Source organism: Clytia hemisphaerica, unplaced genomic scaffold (genome assembly GCF_902728285.1).
Source record: "Clytia hemisphaerica strain Z4C2 unplaced genomic scaffold, Clytia hemisphaerica genome assembly, whole genome shotgun sequence".
Taxonomy (NCBI): domain Eukaryota; kingdom Metazoa; phylum Cnidaria; class Hydrozoa; order Leptothecata; family Clytiidae; genus Clytia; species Clytia hemisphaerica.
Genome location: NW_027104271.1, coordinates 120,208 through 146,434, shown reverse-complemented (window position 1 = coordinate 146,434; position 26,227 = coordinate 120,208). Strand labels below are relative to the sequence as shown.

Below are 26,227 nucleotides of genomic sequence, written 5' to 3'. Positions count from 1 at the left end.
AAAAAAAGTGGAATAAACGAAATTTCGGGAGCCTCCCAACCGCGAGCTTTAACAAAAATGAACATTTTAGTAAATATTGAATATTTTCAAAACATTTCCCTTACCATTTTGAGACTTGGATGGACCATAAAATCTGAGAAGAGAAAAGGGACTCGTTCAAAGTCACATTTTTGACTTTTGAAACATTCTAAATTGGTGACACAATTTTGAAAAATTGAAAGATCTTTCTACGGTAAAAAAAATTTGTAATTCCACAAAAATTAAATCGATGATCAGCAAATGAAAAAAAAAAATGAAAAAAAATATACCGAACGAAAAATATTTTCCAAAAATGAAATTGTGTAACAAAAACGCTATATAAATCATCATAAATAAAAGAAAAAAAACACTCCATAAAATGATCGATTTAAAACCCATGAGTCAAAAGAAAAATATCATTTTGAGTAAATTTACCGCAATTCTAGGGGGAACGTACACTTTGCTGAATTTTGCGAAATTTTAAGTTGCAAAAAGTCGCTCATTATACTTCTCTGAGAGATAAAAACGACCTGAGACAATACTGTGAAGACTGATTCTAAGTAAGTTGCCTAGTACCATTTAATCTACCTAAAATTCTTTACAAATTAAATTGAGTATAAAATATAAACCTCGAGGAGTATTATAATATATAAAAAATATCTTATTCACATTTGAATATATAACTTTAGAAGAAGAAAATTAACATTGTATCTTAAATAAGCCAACAAATTTGCTAAACCTAGGGATATGAGAAAATACAAAAACGAAGAAAAATTTCTTTGTTTGAGCCTTATGATACTTACATGGAAATATTGCACAATAAGGTGTTTTGAAAGCGAAGATAGCTGACTCCTTCAAAAGGGGGAGGGATCCCCTCTATTCAAATAAAAAAATAGTCAAATCGTACGCCATTCAAAAAAATGTTTTTGCATGATAAGGAATGATTAGGTAGGCACAGTATCACTATTAAGCGATAGTACTCCATTATTTCCAAAAAACATCAATAAATGTCAAGGGCTACAACACTCATCTTCAGGAACATGCAATAGAATCTCAAATATTTCATGAGGAAGGGGTGTCATTCCATTCAAACACTTCATAAATCTTTCGATGGTGATAATTTTGTTCTTTTGTTCCCAAAACTGAATAATTTGATAGACTCGCTCTCGAAGATTAGTGTCCGAGCTTATTTTCTCCATCAATCCTTTCTCGACACCTAAAGCGGCACGCAAGTCTTCTGCTCGATCGCCCATCTTTCCAGCGATATTATCTTTCTCTTCGGGACTCAAATTTGCTAAAAGAATGAACAAAGTTTTATTAATAATTTCTACCTGTAGCTTATTGAATACAGTTTGCATAAATTGTACACAAATCTCAGATGGTCAAATATCTTCAATTCGATCTTTGGCTCCGACACACAAAAATTTGTAGAATTTAGAATAATGTATTAGTTTTGTGCATTATGCTTCAAATTTTCATTCAAAATAAAAATTGAGTTTGCACCTTTCAATCTTTCGTTTCGTTTCTCATCATCCAAATGATCCAAAATGGAGAAAGCTAAAACAAGAAGAACAATTGCTTTAATGTCGATTCGAGCCTCAAATCAAGCATACTTTTTCTCAATGTATCGATTCAAAAGCTCAAAATGACCACGTCCCTAGCCAGAAAGTATTTAATTTATTCTAAGGTCAGCTAAGGTAATCACTTCCCAGACATTTAAGCTATTTTAAATTAATTTTGTTAACAACCAAAAGCAGAGTCGAACAACAGCTCCCATAAGCTGATATCGTAGTTACGAGCCAATAAAAGATTGGCATGATTGGCGTTTTTTAAGTTCGTGATTCCGAGATTTAAGATTTTAAAAGTGAGTGATTGCGTGACCGGAGGAACCAACGTGGCCAACGTGATAGACTAGCAAACTAGTCTGTAAATTAATCATGTCAGAGGGCGGGAACATAAAGGCGGCGGGCGTTTGCTAGAATAGGAGCTGCGTAGGAGAGCGAGCAAAAGTTGGTGAGAGGCTGCTGATATACAGACTAGAACATTCTGCCACGGCTTCATTTTGGAGGTTGTGAGAACGGAGGAGTGCTTTCCTAAATTTTGGAGGGAGAAAAGCCGACAGACCACTTTGTTTTGAATTTTGGGTGGTGGAGGAGCCACCTTTCAAGTTTTGAAACTTTTACATCTTTAGTTGTTTTTGTTATTCATACATTCTTAGAAAGGTAAGTATTTGCAATTTAGCTTCAGTTTTCTACAATCATCAAAAGTGTGCAAGGATTATTCAGTTTTCCTTATGCAGGTTGGTGGTATATATTACGTGCTTTTGGGGCTTTTTGCTAGCCTCTTTCATTCAAGGTAAGAAATATTTTTTCTAACAGTCTAATCTGGTTCCACCTAAATACTTTTTGCTTTTTATTTTAGTACTTACAGACTACTTGTTAAGGAACTTGATTACTCTAGTCTCATTGTGGCTAAGTGAACCCCTCCAACACTCTTTTCTATGAATACAACATTAACACTAACCAGGCAGGAACTCTGCTCAAAAGTACCCAACAAAATAACCTTTTTGAAAAAATTTTGACACTATTTTAAAAATAATAACATATCATAATAATCAATAATTCTGACACTTGTAATATCACGGTTTGAAAACTTTTTTTAGGTTATTGTGAGAATAAACAGCGTTTCCTGGTTAGTTTAAAGAAACTCCAAAGATTATCCCTCTCATCACTCTCAATGTCATTACTGCCAGGCTGCTGTCTGACAGTCCAACCCTCTTCAACAGACTCACTGCTACAAAAAACAACCTGTCCTGACTGTCAGCATGTAACGTACCAGCCAAGCACAGGAAAATTACACGTACACATAGAAAATTAAATGGAAAACTTACAGAAAAGTACTTACTTTTAATAGTTAAGATGTCATATGTTGAATAACTAAAACTCCAACCTCAAAACAATGACACATTGGTGCATAATTATTATTATAAGTGTATTATTATAATTAAGTATTTCAGTTTGTCGACTGAAAAATGTAACATCTGTCATGTACAAATTTAATTTGTGAAAAATTGAAATTTGCACAAATTTTCATCTACGTACAACTATAATTTTGGGGAAATCCCACTTGTTCGACAGTATACTTGTCCGACGGTACATTTGTTAGACCGGTTGTTTGACAGTTATTAGTTCGACACCCATTTACTTGACTGCATGGTTGTTCGACGACCACTTGTTCGACACTCTTCTCTCAAACAACTGGTCTGTTGAACAACTATATAGATTGTCGAACAAGTGGATTGTCAATCAACTGGGTTGTCGATCATTTTGGCACCCATTTGTTCCACAACCCACTTGTTCGACATTCAATTTGACAAGAATTTGTTGAACAAGTAAGCTGTGGAAAAAATGGGTTGTTGAACATGTGACATATACCTATCACCCATTTTTCTGTAAATTGTAAGTATGTGTACTGTAAAATTAACTTCACACTTGAAGATTTATGGCTGAATGAAAAAAATGAGTTTTCTTGCCACACTAATCTGGCAATTTAAAAATATGTAAATGTTTAAAGTTATAGTAGGTACTATGTGTACAGTACGTTTGAGAAATTTTTGTTGCCAAACTGAGAATTCTTAATTTTCTCCATAAATTCTGCTAAATTTCCCTCTACGTAAGTATATATAAGTTTTGGAAAAAATACTAGAATTGAGTAAAACATAAGCATGGCAAAAAAATTTAATCATTTTTAGATGTACAGCAAGAAGACTTTTAATATTTCATAATTTGAAAGAAAATATTTTTTGGAGAAATTTGTCAGTGCCGCTTTACCATAACTTTATTTCTACTCAAAACTGTGTAATTTTATCATAGGGATAGATACAGTACGTATCAAACTCAAAACAAAGGGATAACCAGGTAGATATTCACAAAGTTTGTAGCACTTCCAATGCAATACACACGACATTGTGTCAGTGTCGTGTAGTAGTCTCTGGTAGTCCAACAACCATATATTTTTGATAAAGAACCTTTGACTTGTGAGTCCTGGAAAATTAAAACGTCTTATGTGTTTGAATGTCAGTAAATAATTGTTAGCTACTGTACCTGGGTTATCCCTTTGATTACCACCTGCAAACCTAGGAAAAAGAAAGCTGAAATGAAAAAAAAACTCACAGTCCATAGTGTTTGCAATCTGAATACTCCATTCCTAAAATTGAATGAGTTATGAATAGGAAAAGATAACAAGTCAACAAGTTCTGATAACTGATGTTACAAGATTTTCCATCTTCGCTTGCCTCTCTCTCAAATCAAAACAAAAAACAATCAAAAATGAGCCAAAGAATTTTGCATGCAGAGAACCATGAAGAAAAGCCACATATGACATATACACAAAGAAGAGACTCATCAATAAGAAACAAGAAACAAAACAAAATCTTTTCAAATAAAAATTTCCACTAGAAGTCAGCCATTATTTTTTCCAATCACTCCCTCCTCAAAAATCAAAACAACACGATCTGCGACTTTGACGGAAGTTTTCATTTCTCATTTCACGAATTTCTCAAAGTTCATTCATTTCTACAACGCCGAAATCTGGCGTTGTAAGATTGGGGCTTCAGCTTAGCCGTTTTTTCCTTCCTGGGGTTTCGCTCCAGTCGGGCTTTCAGCCCTCGCCGCCGACAAAATTTCTTCCTACGCTTACCTAACTCCTACGCTCACTTTTCCCGCGTGATACCGTTCCAGCCCGACTGGCGTGCCAGTCTACCAACGTGATTGTGATAGAAAGGAAGTTTAACTCATGATAACGTGATTTGGAAATTATTTTTGCGTGATTGCGTGATTTGAATGGTGACTCGGGGGACTCAATAAAATATCATACTGGCAATGGGATTTTTTTTAACTTCTTGGGAAGTCACATGTCTAAAAAAAATTTAGATTCAACAAAGAAGTGAGCGATGATCAGATGCTTGAGATTTTAAGTAAATGCAGGTAAATGTCTAAAATTAAAACCTCAGTGCACATGCGAATTAAACTGAAAAAAACAAACAATTTAAACAAGCAACATGCTGAATGGACCTACCTGATGATGAAAGTTAGATAGCAATGCGAAAAGAAAAATGAAAAAAATCAGTCAGAAAATATAGCGTTCAGCGAAAATACACAACGCAATAAATTCACCATTGATTGTTGATGGGGGGAGAGGGAAGGGTTGTAGGGAAAAAATAAATTGGAAGTTCTGGTCGCAAAAATCAGTTTTATTGACAATTGAATCAGGCTTGATGGTGAATATAAAGAAAAAATCCAATGAAAATCTGCAAAAACGGCGATTTCCGGCATTTTCAACGGGAAAATTTTTTTTCTCAAAGATCGAACTCGGCCATGTTTTGAGCATTGCGAATACGCATCTTTCTGCAAAAAATCTGAAAAAACTAATAATGAAAATTCGAGAAAAAGTCAAAAACCGGTTTTTCCGGCATATTTCCGGCATTTTCGGCCGGAAAAAAATGTTTTAAAATCGGGCTCCGTCACATTTCAGGTATTGTCATATTGCATCAGTGTGCAAAATTTCATAAAAAAATATAAAGTACAGCTCGAGAAATTCAAGAAATACTGTCTTTCCGGCGAAAATAGGTTGTTCCGGCGACTTTTAAAATAGTTCCGGCTTCAAAAATCAATTTTATTGAAAATTGAAACATGCTTGATGATGGGCATTGCTATTAATAATGTTTTTGAATGAAAAAACAACCAATTACAAGGAAAAAGTCCAATGAAAATCTAGAAAAACGGCGATTTCAGGCATATTTCAGGCATTTTCCGCCGGAAAAATTTTTTTCTCAAAAATCCAACTAGGCAGTGTTTTGGGCATTGTTAATACGTATCTTGGAGGAAAAAATCAGAAAAAACTAATGATAAAATCTCGAGAAAATGCAAAAAAAACAGTTTTTTCCGGTATATTTCCGGCATTTTCGGCCGGAAATGATTTTTTTTCGAAAATCGGGCTCTGTCACAATTTAGGTATTGACATTTTGCATCAGTGTGCAAAATTTCATGAAAAAATATAAAGTACAGCTCAAGAAATTCAAGAAATACCGTTTTTCCGGCGAAAATCGGCTGTTCCGGCGATTTTTAGAAAGTTCCGGCTTCAAAAATCAATTTTATTGAAAATTGAAACATGCTTGATGGTAGGCATTGCTATTGATAATGTTTTTAAATGAAAAAACAACCAATTATATGGAGAAAGTCCAATGAAAATCCAGAAAAACGGCGATTTCCGGCAGGGCATTGTTAAAACGCATCTTTGAGGAAAAAATCAGAAAAAAACTAATGATGAAATCTCGAGAAAATGCGGAAAAACCAGTTTTTCCGGCATATTCCCGCCATTTTCAGCCGGAAATTTTTTTTCTCGAAAATTGAGCTCTGTCACATTTTGGGCATTGCCATTTTGCATCATTGTGCAAAAAATTAGAAAAAACTAATGAGCCGATTCCGAGAAAAGCTGGCAACAGACGAACGGACGAACGGACAAGGGTTAATTCAAAAAGAGCAGTGCGGATATCCCAAGGGGAGGAGTTTTACGCTCGAAGCGAAGGAAGATATGACGTAACCTTTATGCTTACATGGAGGAGGATAGACGAGCCATTTATCGATTCTTTTCCCTTCCAGCTGGCAATAGATCGGTTCGAAATCATCATACACGTGTTTGAGCTTCAAGTCCCAAAAGAATGGTTGTTTGCTGGGGGTGGATTGCAAACAGCTTGGGCATGCGGTGAAGATGGTATATTTGATGCCTTTCCATTCTTGCAAGAAATCCTCCAAAGCCTACGGGTAGCAAACAAAGAATAAACGATTTAAACAACAATTTATCAAGTGTAACCCATATAATAATTCGCACAACGAAAAGAAAAACCGTGTGTTATGGTACTCCCAGGTGCCTAATAAACGCACCCCTCCCCCCGCTTGTTAATTTTTCGATTTTTTTCAAAACCTCTCGGACCTTGAAGTAAGGAACCCCCCGTTTATTGACTTTTGAAAATATTTTTAGCTACCAAAAGCAAAGTCCCTTATTTTCCTCTAAATAGCCAGTCTATAATTACCTCATTTTTGAGGTATTTAGAGGTACAATTTCCAACCCCCCGATAATTAGATCCCTCATTTATTAAAATTTGAAGACTTTTCCACCCCACCTCTCCATTTTCCATTACGACGACCCTGTTTTTTGGACAACTTTGAGTACTAAAATCTAGGACATCATTACGTTTCGTGACTTGGTGGCATTTGTCATAAAATACTTAAAGAATGAAAAGTTATGCCAGAAGATGGAATATTTCGGGAAAGACTTAGCCTGAAGATGATGGAAATCCGAAATCAGAATTAAATCTCGGACATCATTCCTTGAGGTTTCATTACACATTGTTTTCTTCACAAACAACCATGTTGCTAATTAGGCAAAATGTTTCATTATCCCGTAAAGTAAAACCTTTTTATATCATTTAACCATGGCCCTTGGCCAAATATACATAATATGGTATAATATTAGGGGTGGTCAAGTCAGATTTTTCAAAAAGTGAGCTGGAATGCTAAAGAACCCCATGGCTGACCCGAAAATTGGATTTCATTATAAAAAACTTGTAAAAAAACTTGTTGTAGTGTACTTATTTTCTCCCAGAATTTCACACTCTATTGCCTGTAACGCCAGTTAAAAAAAGTTTTGACAAGCCTAATTTGCAGTTTCCCCTCTCAAGAAAGTCTCAAAATCCTATGCTCCGGACTGACTAAATCGTGACTGCGCCTACGAAAGGTGGTACGGGTTTTAAGAGGCTTGATCCGCTATTATATTTCACTAATTACTTGCATCTATAAGAAACGAATGTAATCCGGGGCATAGATTTATAAAGCCCGAAGGGCTAGATGTCGTATTTTTGCTGAAAAGTGTGCCGTGGTTAGGTAAGAAATCCTACCTAGGTCACGTGATATTACAATAGAATTTCAGCGCTTGACCAATCAGAAGCTTCGCAGGTTCTCGAAAACAATAGCAAGAAAACTTTTTCCGATATTCACTTTTTTTGTGCCTGCGATAGCTTAAAGCACGAAATCTAGCCCTTCGAGTTTTATAAATCTATGATCTGGTGTCGAACAAAAAAACTGGTTTACCTCGAGAACTGGGTTCAACATATTCCAAACGTGATAGATATCTTGTTTATTGGCATATCCTTCCACCGTGATCTGACTGAAACCTTTCAATTTCTCGTGGAAAAGCTTCAACTTGAAATCACGTTTCCCGACACCTGGCGACTTCTTGTGATTCGGGTCTGCATTTTTATCATCAAACTGGTATGTGCCGATGAAACCGTTGGACCATGGCCGTATGTGAAAGAAGATGTTCAAGGAATGTACTTTGACGATAAAACGTTGGAAGAAGCCTTCTGGTAAACGGACGATAGTCGACACTAAGCATGTTAAGTAGACCTGAAATATAATAAAGATGAACAAATTGAAGTTAAAGGTGGAGTCCAGTATTGCCTCGGAGGTCTCTCCCATCCCATCCCATCCCATCCCATTCCAGGGGGGGGTAAGGCTTGAAATAGGGTAGATATCAGTATAAGGGGGTATACAAAATTATATCGAAAATAAGCGGAAGTCTACGGAGGAAAAGAATTGAAAAGATTTTCGGTTGGTATTTTGAAAAGATAGGATACAAGATTTTTACCCCCCCCCTCAAGAGAAATACCGTTAATTATAACATACCTGATCATTGTTTGACTTGGAATCAATTGCACTTGGAATGCTTTCTGGCAAATACCATGGTATCAGAAATTCCTCTTCATTTATGTTATATATCAAACCGAATTTCATTAACAGTGCCAGAACTTTGTTGAAATTATCCTCACTCTCTTTGAATACGTCCCACAAAGCATACCTGATAACGAAATAAAAAAATATTTGACGGGGAACATAAGTTTGTTCGAATTACTGAGATAGTTTGAGTTTACAAAGTTTTGTCAACTGAAGGAGCCCGTTAACCTGTTTCAGTTACATACATTGATGTTATGAAGATTCCCGCTGAGATACACTTCCAAATTGATAAGGTACCCATTCAAACAAACATCAAATTGAAGCAATATTCTACCCGATTCGTTACCGAATCTTTTAGATAATAGATAACAATAACAAAAGTTCTGCTGCTGAGGCTATTCTCATTTCACTTAATTTTGACCTGAATTCAAATTCCTGAGAGATGCTTTCATGTCCTGGATAACTTCACTTTTAATTAGCCACCCTCATATATAATATAACAATAACACCAAACATTGAGGGATGACGTTCTTAAACGATAACGAAATTATTTAAATAAGAGAGCCCCATAAAAGAAAAAGTAGTAAGTACTTGAATAATTTCTTCCCCATTTTGCCTTGATCCATAAGAATCCTTTTTTCTTGACAAAATTCTATTGGATTCATGTCTTCGTACTCTTCTTTGTAGACGAAGAACTCATTGAAGTCGTGTCTAAAAATGGTTTTGAAAGCTCCAAACAGCCAATTGATGTTTAAAAATACTACATCTTTGACACAGGGTAGAAACAATATCGGGCTGGTCGAATCGAAGTATTTTAAAGCTTCAATCATGTCCTTTTTCGTGTGAAAAGAAATTTTCTTTTCTTGGACAGTCTTCCATAGCTCGTCAACCTCCAGCGTCTCCTTGAAGTCCTTTTCATGGTTGCACAGTTGCTCAAATTTCCACCAGCTTTCGGGAATCTCTCGATTAATGTTTGGGCACAACGTCTCATCGTTCGAGATCCGGTAGATTTCTTCACGAAGCAACGTTAACCCATGAAGATGCTTCCTGTTTGAAACAGGGATGAGGTAGACTTTTGATTTGTTGTCTGCTGACGGAGTAAACGTCACCGCTTCAGTAGAAGAAACCTAAAATGAGTTTATTCTATTATTATTAAGAATATTTTAACTCCTTTTCAAACCATACCTTAGTTTCAAAGCCATGCTCTAGCGAAAAAATGGAACTTTTCAGGGTTTCAACCGGAACCATGATTTTAAAATCAGGTTAAGATAGTAAAATCATAAGTTTTCAAGTCACTAAATAAGCTATCCTACTCTTTTTCAGTAGTGCTCGCATCAGACACATCTCTATTTATTTTTTTGTTTAAAATGTTTAGACTTGTATAAACTGAACCGAAGCCGAGAAGGATTTTAACCATTGCTAGAAAAGAAACCCAAGCCTGAGGAGTGTTTTTGAAGACATAAATACCTCTCCTCCACGTGGTTCTTTATGAAGATGGTGAATCTAGAAATGGAATTGCATACGTTAAAAGTATTAAAAAAAGAAAACCCGGGGATTTATCAGATCCCGTTTCTTTCTATCTATTTTCGACATTGAGTAACAGTTTGGTGATTAAGTGAACCCCGAGTGAACATATCAAAAATCCATGTTGTGAAATTGAGACTAAGATGGTTGCTATGCTCTTTTCGTCAAGAAGATCTGACAGAAAAAAAAGGTTACCTTGGTCTCTTCTTCAACACTATTTCTGAACAGAAAACTTGCTGGCAGCGTTGGTATGTCATCACGTTTCAGTTTGTGAGCACGTTCGAAAGAACCTTTGCTGCGTGTCTCATAACGGATACGGATCTCTTGTCGTTTGCGACGCCTCTTATCCACTAATGTTAAAATGTGTTGACACTTCTGTTTTATCTCTTCCAGAGACCCGCATTGATCGATGAATGTGGGTACAATTAGAATGACGGCATTGGGAACAGATGTTAAAATGAGCTCGATCCATTCTCCAATCATGGTATTGTAAGCCTCCTCCGTCATATTGTAATCTTTCAAATTTAAAACAACAGCAAAAAGGATACCTAGAAAAAATAAAATACAATTAAGTATACTGCTCCTAATTTCAACACATCTCTTTAATAAAGCTTCTTAACTGACTTCTAAACCGAGAAAACAACCTAAAAATGTTAACAATAAATGATTACCAGTTTGCATGAATATCTGATGTGTAAGAATGTACTTCTTCTGACCAGCACAATCAACAATCAATACATTCAAACCATTCTTATCTTTCCATTCAAAGAAGTCCATTCCAATGGTGCGCTCCTCAACTGGCTCAGGTTCTTCATAGGAATAAATGGCTTTCGCTAACGTCGTTTTCCCTAAACATCAAATTCAAAGTATCAATAAGATTATAAATACAAAGAATAAGGGACTAAATATTTGAATACAACAGGAAGAAGATTTTTGGTCACAAATATGAGTCGCTTCTTAGGGGATATTATTTTCTTGGAAATTCTAAAATTTTCAAGGCACAAGCTTCTGTCTTTGAAAAAGAACGCTTTGAAAACTATTCTCACAAGATCCAATTAGTTAAACTATAATTTTAAGCAACCACAGCACAAAGCTGGAGCGTTTGGATATGGTGCAGGAGGTTGTGGGTTCAACCCCAGCTACTAAAGATTCACAAAATGTTTCTTGATGCATCTTTGCTTAATGCTCAATTATTTTAGGACATAGATTAGGAGTGGGCAACCATAGGCACATTGCCACTATCTTCAGGTAAAACAGCTATATGAAAATGGAGCCTTCGAGTTGCCCTCGACTGCGATCCTAAAACATACTTTCTTATTTTAACTTTTCGAGATTCTATAGATTCCTAAGAAGAGGAATGCCCGAGGCAGAAGAAAACAGGTAAAGAGCAAATATAATAGATAAGAAAATCGAACCTGATTTTTCATTGCCAAGGATCATAAGCTTCAATCGTTTGCTGGTCAACGCAGCTGAACCATCCAAAGCTCTGAAATACGATCTGATGGAATCTGGCCCTTCTTTAGCAATCTCATATGGTGGTCGTTGTAAAGGATTCTCTCCACAATAAAATTTCTTTAATTTATTCAGCTTGGTGATGCTTTCTGGTAGTGCAGTCAGATCATTCCAAGATAAATTCAAATATTGTAATGTAGATACTTCACCAATATCTTTTGGTATCTTAGTTAATAAATTCTGACTCAAATCCAACCATTTTAACGCTTTTAGGTTTTTGATGGATTTTGGTATTTTGGTGATAGAGTTACCTTTCATTACAAGCTGTTTTAATGAGCAGCATTTCTCTGTTAAAACATCTGGAATTTGATCAATAAAGTTCTCACAAACATCAAGGTTCAAAAGAGATTTCATTTGAATTCCACTTATATCTGAAATCTTATTGTTTGTTAAATATAACTGTTCTAAGTTTGGAAAATCAAGTACAACATTTTGCAATTTAATTTGATTATTTTCCAATAAAAGTTTTTTCAACTTGGTCAGTCTGGTGATGTTTCGCGGAACGTCTTCAAGCTGACAATCAGCCATATTCAAGGTGCATAGTTCCTGAAGATTTAAAATAACTTCTGGGAATGTTTTCAGGGGGTTGCCCCTTAGATCAAGTTCTTTAATGCTCTCTAACCTTGAGAATGAGGGTGGCAAATACACAATCCCATCTCCAGAAGAGAATTGATTCTTTGATAAGCTCAAAACATTGACATGTGACAATTTATCGATTTTGTCATCGAATTCCAAATTGTTGGAGAATAATTTAACTCTTGAAGTGTTTAAAAATCGTTTGTAAGGTATATGGATAGGATAATCTTCTGAGCTGTTCTCCATTTTAGTTTCCTCTTTTGAAGTAGCAAACCATGGCCAATCAAAAAGCCCAAATAATTTGCTTAAGTGGCTCCTAGCTGAATGTGAGTGCTTTGAATCCTCTATCTGAAGTTCTGCCAAGCTTGAGATTGATGAAAAATTAGGTTGACGTGAAATTGTAGCATTGTGGACCATTGGACCGTGATTATCTTCAAATATTTTCTGGATATTATTCGGCCAACTTCTAGACAGCTTCTTTGATTTCTGATTCAATTTCCGTGAACTTTTTTCACTTTGTCTTTTACTCTTGATACCAGATACTGACATTTTCCCTGAAAAAAAGAGAATTGTTTTTTCATATTCATTCTATTTTCGAAAAAATAATTCCTGATAATAAAAGCTGCCTTTATTTAAATTGTCTACACAAAGTAACTTTGTACCCTTTATCCTTTAATTTAGCCTCGTCTGTCCATCCTCCCTTCCAGTGATTTTTTTAGAAAGGGGAGTTTACAAAAGTTTGGATTTACCCTGACTGTGACAAAAAACTTTTTTGACTTTCACTGAAATTATATTAGAAAGTAAAATTCAAAAAATCTCATAACAATTTCCCTGTGACACCCAAAAACAAGCAGAACTTGTAAATATCAAAATGGCCATAAAAACAGAACTACTTGGAGTTATTGGCTAAAATTTTGCAGTGACTCACTTCCAGATGTACATCATAATTCGATAACTGTTTTCCCAAAATGAGGTTATTTCAAGATGGTGTATGGCAGGGTGGGGCCAATTAGCAGTTTTGAAGACCGTTTTGGACCGAAATGGCCTTATTGTATGTTTTCCTATTTCTCATGATATCCTGAAGTTGTGTAAAAAATTTCAGCTTTCTAGCTCAATTATACCAGGAGAAATAGGCAAAAGTAAGAAAGTTTCTATGACCTTTTTGCTGAAGGAATCGAAAATCAAAACTGAATCTTTTCGCACTCCAAATTTATGGCAACTTAAAGATAACCCCTATTTTACCAGTTTTCACAGATTTTTGCCCATAATTAGAAATTCATTAAGGCCGGCGCAAATGAATCCAACTTTTGATCCAACATTATTGTTGGATCAAATGTTGGGTTCATTTGTGCAAGTCATAAAATTGCAACTTTCTAAGAAAATTAAGAAAATTGTTGGAAATCATGTTGGATGAAGTTTGATCGCTATCAAACTTTTCATCCAACATTTTTTATGAGATTGACGTCACTTTTATGTTGGTTTCAATGTTGGATGCATTTGCGTAATCATGTTGGATGAAAATGTTTGACGTTTTTGCGCAAATGACTTTTCATACAACTTTTCGAATTTTCCCACGTGACTTTTCGTCTAACATTTTGTCCAACAATGAATTGGAAATGTTGGATTGAATGTTGGATTCATTTGCGCCGGCCTTTAAATCTAAAACCTAAAACCTGTGGAAACCACTGGAAACCAGTGAAATCGATGGAAACCCACTTTTCGAAATCGTTTAGTTTTAGAGGAGGGTTTAACTTAAATTTTGGTATATCAAACTTTAAAAATATTTTTTCTTCTTTTTTCGCTCTTTTTGAAAAACAATTTTTTACTCTTTTTGTCATAACTTTTGATCTAATGAAGCAATTTTAAAGTTTGTTTTTTCAGGGACACCCAGTATCACTGTAAAAAAAAAATTTCAGATAGCATTTAAACTCAGTTTGTAGAAGCTTGCCTTAAAAAATGCTATTTTTTGATAAATATGATTTTTTTTTGCTAAAAAGCGATTTTTGAAGATGCCATTATGAATTTTTGAAAAAAGTGAAAAAAACTTGAAATCCATTTTGCTGAAAGACTTTATTGAAGGCTCTCTCAAATTTTGAAAAATTTGAGACAGGTGAATTAATCAGTTTAAAGTTTATGAAGTTGCAAAATTGGCCTTTAAATGCATTTTGCTACCCAGAATTGGCTTAAAACGGCTCGTTTAGGGCTCAAATGGGCACAATTTTCAACCCAATTTGATTATTTTGTTGTTTCTCATAAATTTAGTAAAGCAAATGCCATTTTTTCCAATTTTTGCCTGAAGTGTGAATCAGTGGGTTTGGCCAATTTTGGACTTCTGACCTTAAAAAATTGCGCAGAATATGGTTCACAATAGGTTAAATTTTCATAAAAAGAGCTCTTCCAGAAAAAAAATTAACATGGGGGGTGGAGGATATTTTGTCCGGGGGGTTAATTTGCTCTGTCCGGGGGTAATTTGGGGTGTCTGGGGGGTCAGCAGATGCTTGTCCGGGGGGTAAAACCTATTGTCCGGGGGGCCAAAAGTCACCCTGTCCGGGGGGTAAATCACTAAAAATTGTTTTATCCTCCACCCCCAATGTACAATTTTTTTCTGGAAGAGCCCAAAGACATGAATTTTCGCCCCACCCTATTTCCAGTGGGTTTCCATCGATTTCCACTGGGTTTCACTGGTTTCCAGTGGTTTTCACAAGTTTCAGGTTTAAGATTTAGGGGCCACTCACATATCAATTTTTCCCTTGCTTAGCGTCATTCCGATGCTATAGGGTGGGGGGGTTAGATTGAGTGCTTGTAACTCCCCTAGTAAGCCACAAAAATTATCCCTTTATGCAATGGATAGCTAATTTCCTCAGCTTAACCATCAAAGCGATCCTAAGTGTAAGCCACATAATTTTCCCAAATTATGGTCAATTTAGTGGCTGACAGTAAAAATGTCACAAACAGGGGTTTATTTTTGATTGGGATCTTTTTTTCCCCGCGTCATAACTTATGCGGGTCTGGGAACCAATCTATGTAAAAGTTGTATATTGAACCACTACTCGGAAAACAAGCAAAATGTACCAAGTAAGTAGCGGGAGAAGCAACTTCCCTGGCAGTGAAACATCAATACCCGAGGTGAGAAAGGAAAAACATTGATTTTCAGTATTATCTTATAATATGACGCTAAAGGTAAGGGTGGGTGGGTTTTTTAATTGGCGTCAGAATGACGCTAAGCGTGGGAAAAATCGATGTGTGCTGTGAGTGGCCCCTTAACATTAGAAATGGGTGTAAAACGTCACCACATGACTATGCATTTAAAAAATATATATTTATGACTTTATTCCTTTCATAACAAGGTACCTTTGTGCCAATTTTCATGAAAAAGGTTAACCCAATCTGGAAATATGGAGGTGAAACATATATAGCCTGGGTATCCTAACCTGATAACAGCTGTTCATAATTTTCTTACGTGCACGGTAAATCTCTAAAGGCACTTGAAAATTATACATCTGAGGAAAATAGTCCTCCCGCAGAAAATTTTACAACAAGAATCTTGTTGTGCGCCAGAAAGTCAGATCGTAAACTATTTCACCGTAGTTTTTTAATATTTTGCCTCTGGTTTACGGTCTGGTCCAACTAACTCGCCTGCAGGGATACTTGTCTTGCACTCGCATGTATCTAATTGGTTAAAACGCGCCAGTCATTGAGCAGAATTTTCGCGGGATTTTCGATATTTTTCTATGCACACACATAATTTATGGAAAAAGCTGATATTGCAAAAAAAGATAAACAAATGGAAATGAAAACACAGGTTCATTTCTAGCCAGTCTAGAAATTGCGGCTTGTGCGCCGGATATCTCAGGCGTAGATTTGAGGTTTGAGATCTGCTCCCTTCAACTTTTAAGTTAAGTCAGTTAGTCACACTAGGAAATCAAACTTTCAGAAAAAACAAGGATGTTAGGGTCAGTTTGAGGTCTGGCAAAATTTCTGGCGATGCACAGATTTAGGTGGGTTCCATCTCCCCGGTAGATCTTTTTCTTGGGAAGTTGATCTTCAAATTAGTTTTCAAGGTTGGCTTGGCTCAAATCTTTTCATCTATGGCTCAAATTTTAGGCAATTTCTCATGGTTTTTGAAAATGTTAATTTTATTAAGAAGCGTCGGGTTATTTTTTAATGAATTTAATGAAGTTATTTTTTTGCTTGCGAGTCAAGTAAACGATATAGCGCTTTCGCAACATTAATCTTTGATACGCACTTCAGCGGGACGCTAGTGTGACTAACTGTAAGTTGGCGGAGCTCCGACATAACATTTCACTCCTTTCCAGACTGGATTTTTAACCAAAACAAAATGGCTGCTGAAACAGGCTGAAAAGGAGCCTTTATAAATGTGGCTGATGTTTTGATGCAGTTTAAGGCGGCAATAACAAATATCTTTATTTTGCGTCCTCGTTGGGTCTAAAAGTGAGTTGGTCACACGTAAAATTTTTTCGGGTTTTCCATTATAAGTAAGACCTCCATCATCGATTTTTGGAGTGTATTCTTGAAGGAAATTACCAGCTAGCCAGCAGCCAAAACAACCGCGTGTTATGGGTGGTTTCAAATTATGACCTTTGAACACTGTGACCTCGGACCCAAAATGGGGAATGTAATGATAAACAAAGTAAAAATGCCGCGAATACGCTAGAAATCACTTGCAAAAAATTGGCAATAATAAAATTTTTGAACGAAGGAAACGTCATCGAAAGAAAACAGAAAAAAAACAATAAATTTACCGATTCACACAGAATCAATTCATTTTTGAGAGTTGGTCGGGCGACGCAAAACAAAGATATTTGTGATTGCCGCCTAAAGTAGTTTTGAAAGTTTTTAGAGTTTGTAAAAGAGGTTTTATGGTAAGTTATTATGTCTGTATGCCTGGGTTTCCAAAGTTTTGAGATTCTGTCAACAAAGGGTTCATTAACCTTTAGAAGCCGAACGACGTACCGTGTACGTTATATATACAGGCCGAATGAGAGAGTGAGGTCAATGAACAACATTTTCCGTGAAAAAAAACAGCGGCAGCAGTGCGCGCTGTTTTTTAAAACAGCGGTGTTTAAGGTTAACATACGGTACTGTCAACTGCTCCAACTTGGGACGAGTGTACGCAACATGGGACTTGTTGATATCTGGCCTGTATTTTCACTTACTGTTAAATCTCTTTGACAACAAATTTGTTTTGATAACTCCACCAAGTTTATCAATCATACTTTCTGTCACGATAACTTTCACTGATACTGTAGCACACCCTTTTTAACTTTTGTTTTCATTCAAAATGACCGGATGCTGATTGGAGAATTAGAGAACGCCTGCCGCCTAACCGCCTACCGCCTAATGGGAACGTTAATGGGATTAACAAATAGACAGTGTGTAACTTGCCGTGCGAGTGACGTCAAATGCTCCAGGGCAAAATTATTTTAAAGGGAACCAGAGAACACCTTGATTTCAAAAGGATACTGTGCATAAAGTGGAGATTGTCATTGAATGATTTTAATTTCAGAGGATGCACAATAAAAAATGCTGAAAAATGAGAGCTCATACAAGTCTGTAGCACAAGCGAAACTAAAGTTATGGTATTTTAAAGCTCAAAAACTGCCCATTTTTTCCATGAAACAGAGTGTCACCCAAAAATTTGCATTGTTAAAGTGGTTAATAAATTGACACTGACTGATGATCATGCTATCAAAGTCTTGATTTTTAGCAATAGCAACTATAACACTTTGAGAAAATCAAAAAGATTTTTGGTAACACTCAACTAATTTTTTAAATTTATCATGAATGCGGTACACATGATATGAAACAGAATCGGCTGTAAAAATTTTATTTAACTTTAGAACCCTATATAGGGTTAATGGAAAGGTTTTCAAGATAAATCAAATGCTTAGATTTTGACACAAAGTTACTGTATCAGCTTAAAAAATGTTTGAGGTGATATGGTTAAGTGAAAATTTCATAATTTTTATTTCAGTAAAGTAAGATAATTTTCCGTCATTCCGTAACCAAAAATGATTTCTCAATTAAAAACCAGTCTTCCCCCAATGGCAATTAATTTATGCTTGGTTTGAAAGTACTCAGTAAGAGGTAAAAACTTGCCAAATATTTTACTCTAAAAATGCTTCCTTAAAACTTTACAGCATTTTTAATTTTTCCGTCATTCCGTAACCAAGATTTTTGGAAAATAAAATCCTCAACCGTTCAATCCAGGGAAGGCCAAACATGCTGTAAATGAGTTTTCTTGATCAATTGTTGGCCTATGTTGGATTTTGAACAACTAAAACTGCAGCATTCTTGTATTTTTTGTGATATGGCTGTGGCTGTTTTTTAGGCTAAAAAGCTTTAATTTCAAGGCTTTTTAGCCTAAAAAATGGCAAAATCATGTTTCGGAAGTGCTGTAGCTCAGAAACAACTGCAAACGAGTTTAAGATACTATGATAAATGATACATATAAACTTGAAAATGTTAACTGAAAAAAAATTTTCAGCTCCCAGATGCACTTTTTGGTTCCCTTTAAAATCATTTTGCCCTCCATCGTTTTGCTACTAATTAAGTCTTCTTCGTTCCAGACACTCGTGCGTGTTCCACTACGGATTTTTTTCATATTTCGATTTAAAACCTACTCAGTGCGAAAGAGAAATCATGTAAATTTTAATACGCGGTTCATTAAACTCAAATCAAATGACTTTGGAGGTTCGGTGAAATGGTGGTGAAATGGTGGTGGAATGGCCGTCCCATGTTGCGTAAGATAGTCCCAAGTTGGAGCAGTTGACGGTATCAAACAAACTTATCAGACTTTTTTAGTTAGGTCTTAGGACCCTGCCAACGCACCGGACTTAACCAACACCGGACAATCTCTACACCGGACTTAAGGAAGTCGGATGTCCGGTGTCGGAGAAGGATATTTTTTTCCACCGGACATGACCAGTCCGGCAGCTAGTTCGAAACACGGGTCACGGGTCACAGGTTACGGGGTACGGGTCACGGGGCATACAATCTACAGACCCGAAAAAATATAACGATATCATGATGTATAATCCATAAAACGTACTACATAACACAAATAATAGTACTAATACTATGTCTGAAACAATTATATACGAATAGTATTATCATGAAAATTTTTCAATAATATGTCACCTACAAATTTTGACAAAATGATATTGAAGACATTGTCAAAATCATGAAATATAAGGCCTCTGAACCAATTTACAGCAAAATGTTTTTTCATAGTCAATAGGATGCTAATCATGTGACTGGATACAGATTGACATGTTTTAAATGATGAATGCTGCCAGATTGGTTGTAGAGAGATGAGTAGAATTACGTCATTTTTATTAAAAATTCATAATGGTAGGTGGAAAATATTGACACATTTATAAAATACCATCATTTCTACGTCATTATCCATTAAAATTATATTCATACTCAAGGTGATGGAGGGGATATAATAGACCTTTTCGCCTTTCCATCCGCCATATTGAATTGTATGCAAAAATTATGGTGGCCGAATTGCCGTGGTGAAATTCCCTTATAAAGTATGCAAAACATATGCAAAAAGAAAGTATTAATTAAAAACTTACATGCATAATTGGCATTATATTAAAGTGTAATCTTGTAGAAGAAAGATTAAATATGCTTCTCTTGAAAACTAAAAACAATTATATTCACTCATCTCTTAGAACAAGCACTTCAAAAGACCATAACATTAGACAGAAACTCAAACTGAAAAATCACCCGCGAATGCTAGCAAAACTGAGTTTGTTATTTTTCGTTCCCCTTGGAGACAGATGGACTGTATTCCAAAAATTAAGCTTTGCGGGAAAATTCTATCACCAAGTAAGAGTGTGAAGTATTTGGCTGTTCACCTTGACAATCATTTAAACTGGAAGGTTCATACTTCTTTTGTTGATGCTACATTGAGAAGGGCAAATAGGGCAATATCCAAACTTCGTCACTATGTTCCAATTTCACATCCTTCTAAACATTTATCATGCAATTTTTGCTTCTCATGTTCGCTATGCTAGTCAACTCTGGGGACTGTGTGACAAAACACTGCACTAAGACTCATGACCTTTAGTGAGCCAAGAACTTCTGCCAATCCCCTGTTTGCTGAGCTTAAATTACTCAAAATCTTTGATCAGGTGAAAGTAATGAATATCTTATTTATTCAAAAATACCTCCAGGGTAATCTTCCATCTGATGTCCTATCAACACTTAATTTTGATGAAATTGATCACAAAACTGGCACCAGGGGCAAAGCTATTAAACTACTAAAACTTTCAACGGTCAAAACCACAAATTTTGGACTTAACTCTTTCTCTCGTCTTTCGTCAAAACAATGGAATGAGTTACTAATAAATCATCCTGACACTGATTTTCACAACCTTGATACTGATGAACTAAAATCTTTAGCTACAAAATTCTATTTAGACAAATACAAAGCTGAAGACGAATAATCTTTGTGTGTGTGTGTATGTGTGCGTGTATTGTGTGTGCGTGAACTTAGTGTGTTTTCCCAGGGTGGGAGGGGGTGGGTGGTGTAACAGGAAGAACTTTATAAATAAAACTACTCAAAGAAATTGTCATAAAATAAAAATAATATTTCTTATATTCATTTATTTTGTTGTCACTATTAATATTATGATAATCGTTTATTCATTTTTTCTTTAGTTCTGTAATAATTTTTCAGTTTCTTCTAGGTTCCCCATTGTATTAGAGAAATCTATTTTTTTTTGTAAGGGGTTATCCGGCTGTGTTGCAGCAAAAATATATTCAATTCAATTCAATTCAATTCAAATTCCTAAAAGGCTTTTGTTGTTCTGTAAATATTTCCTTTTAGATTAAGAAATTCCATCTTTTATTGTTCTAATGATCATAATATTTATTTATAAGATGCTTTGTTGTCTTTTTAATCTTTGTGTAAACTTGCATATGTTTTGCATACATTCCAACTAAATCCAGCCACGGCATTTTCGTTCCTGTACTGTATTTTTGCATACAATTCAAGATGGCGGACGGAAAGGCGAAAAGGTCTATGAGATATGATTTAACAATAGCCGTACTATCATTTTCGTGAGAAAGCTCGCTTTTCAGGCGATGGGAATTGTAATATGTATATTACTTACGTATAACATATAACATGCATATAACACTAAGTGTATTATTGATAATATAAGCTTACAGGTATATGTACCGCAAAACCCACACTAAATTTCTGACCTAAATAATTATTTTTTGGGCTGCCTTTATCAAAAAAATTGTTTGATGGTGCGAGGAGTCCCATGAAAAGAGTTCTTCCTGATATTTTTCAATGTTATATGTTAGATTGTTTTTATATCATTGTCTTTTAAAATTTTTCCTTTTTTTGAATACGTACCTCAAAACCCACATTTATAAATTATATTATTGACAATATCTTTAAGTCCACTGGGTCAATCAAGGTAAAAATTTGCACCTGTACATCTAGGTAAGTTTGTTGTAGAACTATTCATATGTTGATAAGTTAGTCTCAATAGAATTACCTATTACACCACAGAACCCACAATAGATGTACCTCAAAACCCACAAGGGAGTTTTGCAAATTATTTCTCCCCTCGTTATATTTCTACCTGAAACTTTTTGACAATTGATTTTGTATTTCATATAAGTATTTTGTATGTAAAAATTAAGGCTTACATGTTTTCCTAGTTGTGTTAAAATGATTTTGGAAACTGCATTGACTATTGTTAGCACTCATGAAAGTTACAAAACATCCGTACATAGTTATTTATTGCAAATGATAGAAACTTTTTTGCATAGTCTGGATAGTGAATCAAACTGATTTAAGGCATTAATTGAAGCAAATGAAACTATTATTCTACTATGAAAAGGAGACTTTGCAAAGCATTTGAGGTTGTTGAAATTACAGTGCAATTACAGTTAAATCTCCACCATGAATATCGAAAAGCTTAAGAACCCCTTTTTAATCCCATGCAAAACATAAATCGTGAGGCTTTTATGACTATCTTGGGAGAGATATGGCCTAAATGGACAGATAAAGATACATTAGTTTCATGTGCCAAGCGGGTTGGAATAACATCAAGTGGATTGGGCGTAAACTTCATGCAGCAAGATAAGTTTGACAGAGCAGTAGCATGTATACGAGAAGAAATGCCTCCATCAACATCTACATCGACTCCAGACTCATCACTCATCATGTCTCCTTCTGACAAAAGAAAAGGTTCTCGTGATTATTGGAAGGCTAAATTTGACCAGGCTCAGTCCCTGATAAGGGAGATGGCAGAAAGAAGCATCCAACTGGAGGAAATTCCTGGCCTTCTGACAATAAAAAAGGTTAAGCCAAATGAAGAAAAGAAAGCAACCACAACTACAAGGGTGACTCAGGTACACGACTCAATGAGGGCTAAAGATGTAGCAACCAAGGTCAAAGAAATCAGGGATGAGAAACTGAAGAAGGAAACTGAAAAAGAAGAAACAAAGAAGAAGAGAGAGGAGATCAGAGAAACATTCATCAAATGCAAAAACTTAATGTATCTGTTTACAACAAAAATGCTTGGCTTTGGGATTAAAGCAGTCCCCAGTATGTCTATTTTCTTCGTTCAGTTTGCAGCAAAGCAAGCTATAAAGTTAATGGAATCAAACCACTGATGATATTACCAACCAAACAACATTCAATCTCTAAACGATTGTTTGAGGAGGATTCGTCATCAGATGAGGAAGGTGAGGAATTTTAATCTGAAGTAAGCAAAATGTCCGAAGATGAAACTGATGATGAAAGCGACATAAAAAAACTCAAGAATTGCTGGAAAGGCCTGGCACCGCCAACAAAAGAGACTATGGTATGCTGCCATCTACACCACCAAGAAAACAAAAAGGTTGTATATTGGTCGTTTGTTGAAGAGATTCTTAAAAGATGAAGATGGCACTGTTAACTCAATTCAGTTACACTGTCTAAAGCCTAAAGTTAGGAATGGCACTGTTCTTGAAAACACCACAGACCATCTTCCAGATATAAGCATTTTCCCAGTTCATGACATCATAGCTGGGCCATTAAAGGTCATTCGAGGAAAAAAATGAACATTCCAGATTATGATTCAATTGAAAATATGTTTAACAAAGTATCAGGACTAAACCGTCTAGCTTTAGTAAATATGATGTAATATCCATACTTTTTTAAGCTTTTGAGTTATATATGCTAAACATTATTGTTGTATTTTTGCATAGTTTTTCTTGAAAATGTTTCACAAAATTGTATTCCAGAAGTATGTTTGAGAAATAGATAAATATTTTTGTGTTCAACATCAAAAAATTCTAAAACTCGCAATTTTTCTCATTTGTACCTCAAAACCCACAATTAAAAAGTGAGTTTTTTGAGAGCAATTAAAATAAACACATTGCTTACAGCACTTTTTTCCTATATTTGTGTTATGTGTAGAGGTAATAGAAAACGAAAGATTGATAGGTTAGTCAATAGCAAGTGACTTATCTGACCATTTTTTGAAAAAAAATCAAAAATTTTGAAGTTAGATTTCTAGCGTTAAATCTTGATAAAAAACTTTTACCCAATCAATAATGCTCAATTTTGTTTTAAATAATAATAAAGAAACTATTATGCCAACATAATCTTAAAAAGTTCTGCTGATAAAAACATTTTAGATTTTTCTAGAACTCCTGAAATGAAATTGTTGGTTTTGAGGTACCTGTGGGTTTTGTGGTACATATACCTGTATTGTATGTATGTAATATGTTGCCGTGTTTTCTGGTCTGCATTATACACGACGCAAACTTCGAAAGCACGTGGAAAGCACGTGGTTAGGTTTTAGCGTTTTAAAAATAGTCATACGTGGATAAAAAACCTTAAAATTGATTTTTTCGATAATTTTTAGTGTTTTTAAAACATTTTCTGTTTGAATTACTTTGATCTGAGCTGCCCCGTCACCCTGTGACCTGTGCCCCATAAACCGTGCCCTGTGACCCAGACCCGTGTTTCGAACTAGCCGCCAGTCCGGTGCGTCTGGTGTTTCTTCACTTTTTGTTTCATAAATGTCTGTCCGGCGTCCAAAATTCTCTGTATATATGTAACACCGAACTGACACCGGACTTGTTGCGTACGGTGTAGCGAAGGGATCTTGCAACCGGACAAATACACCGGACAGTCCGGTGCGTTGGCAGGGTCCTTTTTAGTTACACCAGACTCTAAAATTTTAGGAACTTTGTATTATGAATGTAGCTGGGAGACCCGAATTCTCTGTCTATGTGGTTTCAAAAAAGTATCAAAGTATAGACAGTAGTAGCCGGGAATTATACAAGATGCAAGAATTAATCGCAGAATTTGATTGGCTAATATCTTATTGTTATGATTTGATAAACAAAAGTATGACGTCAAACAGCTCTATTGTTTCAAGAAGTGGCGCGAGCTTTTGAATTGTTTTGAAAAAATAACGGTTTTTTCTTTTGTGATTTGAAGTGATTTGAATCGAGTCAATAATTCCATACTCTGTATTTCAGTGAAGTTGTTGGGATTTTAACAGGATAGAAATATTTTTGTACAGAGTATGGTCTCCAGACTATTATGAATGTTGAGCAACAAGGTATTTTGTATATTGGCGTTGCCAGCAGGCAGGCTACAAGTAAAGTAGCACATATAATTTCTTTAAAAATTAAGTAAAGACTTGAAATTTTATACCTTTAATGACATTCCAAACAATTGGGATAGATGGCAACCATTGACAACTAAACTTTAAAGACAAATGACAAAGTTGAAAATGTTAAAATTTATCCGCCATCTTTGATCTTTCTGCCCTCTTCGACTGATTGCGTATCCCGACCGACGGGGCGGTTTACGCGAAACGGAACGTCTTCATAAGTCGTCGTCCGATTGAAGTACGGTATATGAAGATCAGACACTAAAAAGTTTTTTGCCGCCCTTAAGGGTACCATTTTTTGGATCTCAAAAGTCCCGCTAAGGGTCAGAAAGCTCAGAAAATAAAATTTCAGTCCCACTTAGGGTTAGTCTAGCAAGCTAGACGACTAATTCAGACATATTAGAAATAAAGCAAAAAAGTAAATTTTAGTCGTCTAGAAACCTTTGTGCACTAACTCCAAACAAAAAAAAAGTGTCAATATCGCAATTAAAATTTTTTCCTGCTCAAAAAAGATTCTTGAAAATAAAATGTGTGTGGATTTGTGTGTTAAAAATGTTTCATTTCAGTTGATTTTATTTTGAGAGTTTGTTGTTGCTTAATAAATTGTTTTCTCGCTACGCAAGTTTCTGCGTAGCTAGGCCCAGTATCTATAAGGCTGGAACACCGGATTCTTCCAGTCGTTTATACAAACTAAATCCCGTATCATTATTTGTGTTTATTATTAGTATTACATGCATTATAAACGACTCCAGTCTAACTTAGGGTCGGAAAATAGGAAAATTTTTACCCCCGGAAAGATCGAAATTTGGTCAAAATTTAACATATTTGTCCCGCCGCTAAGGGTCGTAAAATTTCCAAAATCTTCCTTTGTTTTCTCCTTTAGTCCCGGTAAGAGGGTCCAAAGATCGAGAGTCGGGCGGCACCCCCCCCGTCAGCTCGCAACCCTAGTACCCCATGGGCTCCATCCCACCAACCTGAATAACGCTTTCTCGTGTCTTCTTTCTATACCAATAAAAGTTAAGTCGACAATACTTTTAATAACATTTGTGTGTCTCTTTATTTTTCTTCATAAAAATATATGTATAGATTATCTTTCAAGAATGAAGATACCATCCCCTTACTTTTCATGTTCAAAAATGA

At 35.5% G+C, this 26,227-nt stretch overlaps 2 protein-coding genes across 2 annotated transcripts in view; both read right to left on the bottom strand.

The window, feature by feature from the left end:
* Nucleotides 1-26,227, bottom strand: part of LOC136816675 (condensin complex subunit 3-like) — a 177,505-nt gene that overhangs the window by 37,001 nt on the left and 114,277 nt on the right. The window lies entirely within an intron of this gene.
* Nucleotides 669-25,283, bottom strand: LOC136816674 (malignant fibrous histiocytoma-amplified sequence 1 homolog). The gene is made up of 11 exons (XM_067072999.1): nucleotides 25,129-25,283; nucleotides 11,747-12,973; nucleotides 11,003-11,179; nucleotides 10,527-10,879; nucleotides 10,275-10,310; nucleotides 9,399-9,934; nucleotides 8,760-8,931; nucleotides 8,166-8,480; nucleotides 6,632-6,833; nucleotides 1,522-1,575; nucleotides 669-1,312 (listed from the first exon to the last, which is right to left on the bottom strand). Exons 2-11 carry the CDS (start codon nucleotides 12,966-12,968, stop codon nucleotides 1,029-1,031), a joined length of 3,351 nt encoding a protein of 1,116 aa, XP_066929100.1. The 5' UTR covers nucleotides 12,969-12,973; nucleotides 25,129-25,283; the 3' UTR covers nucleotides 669-1,028.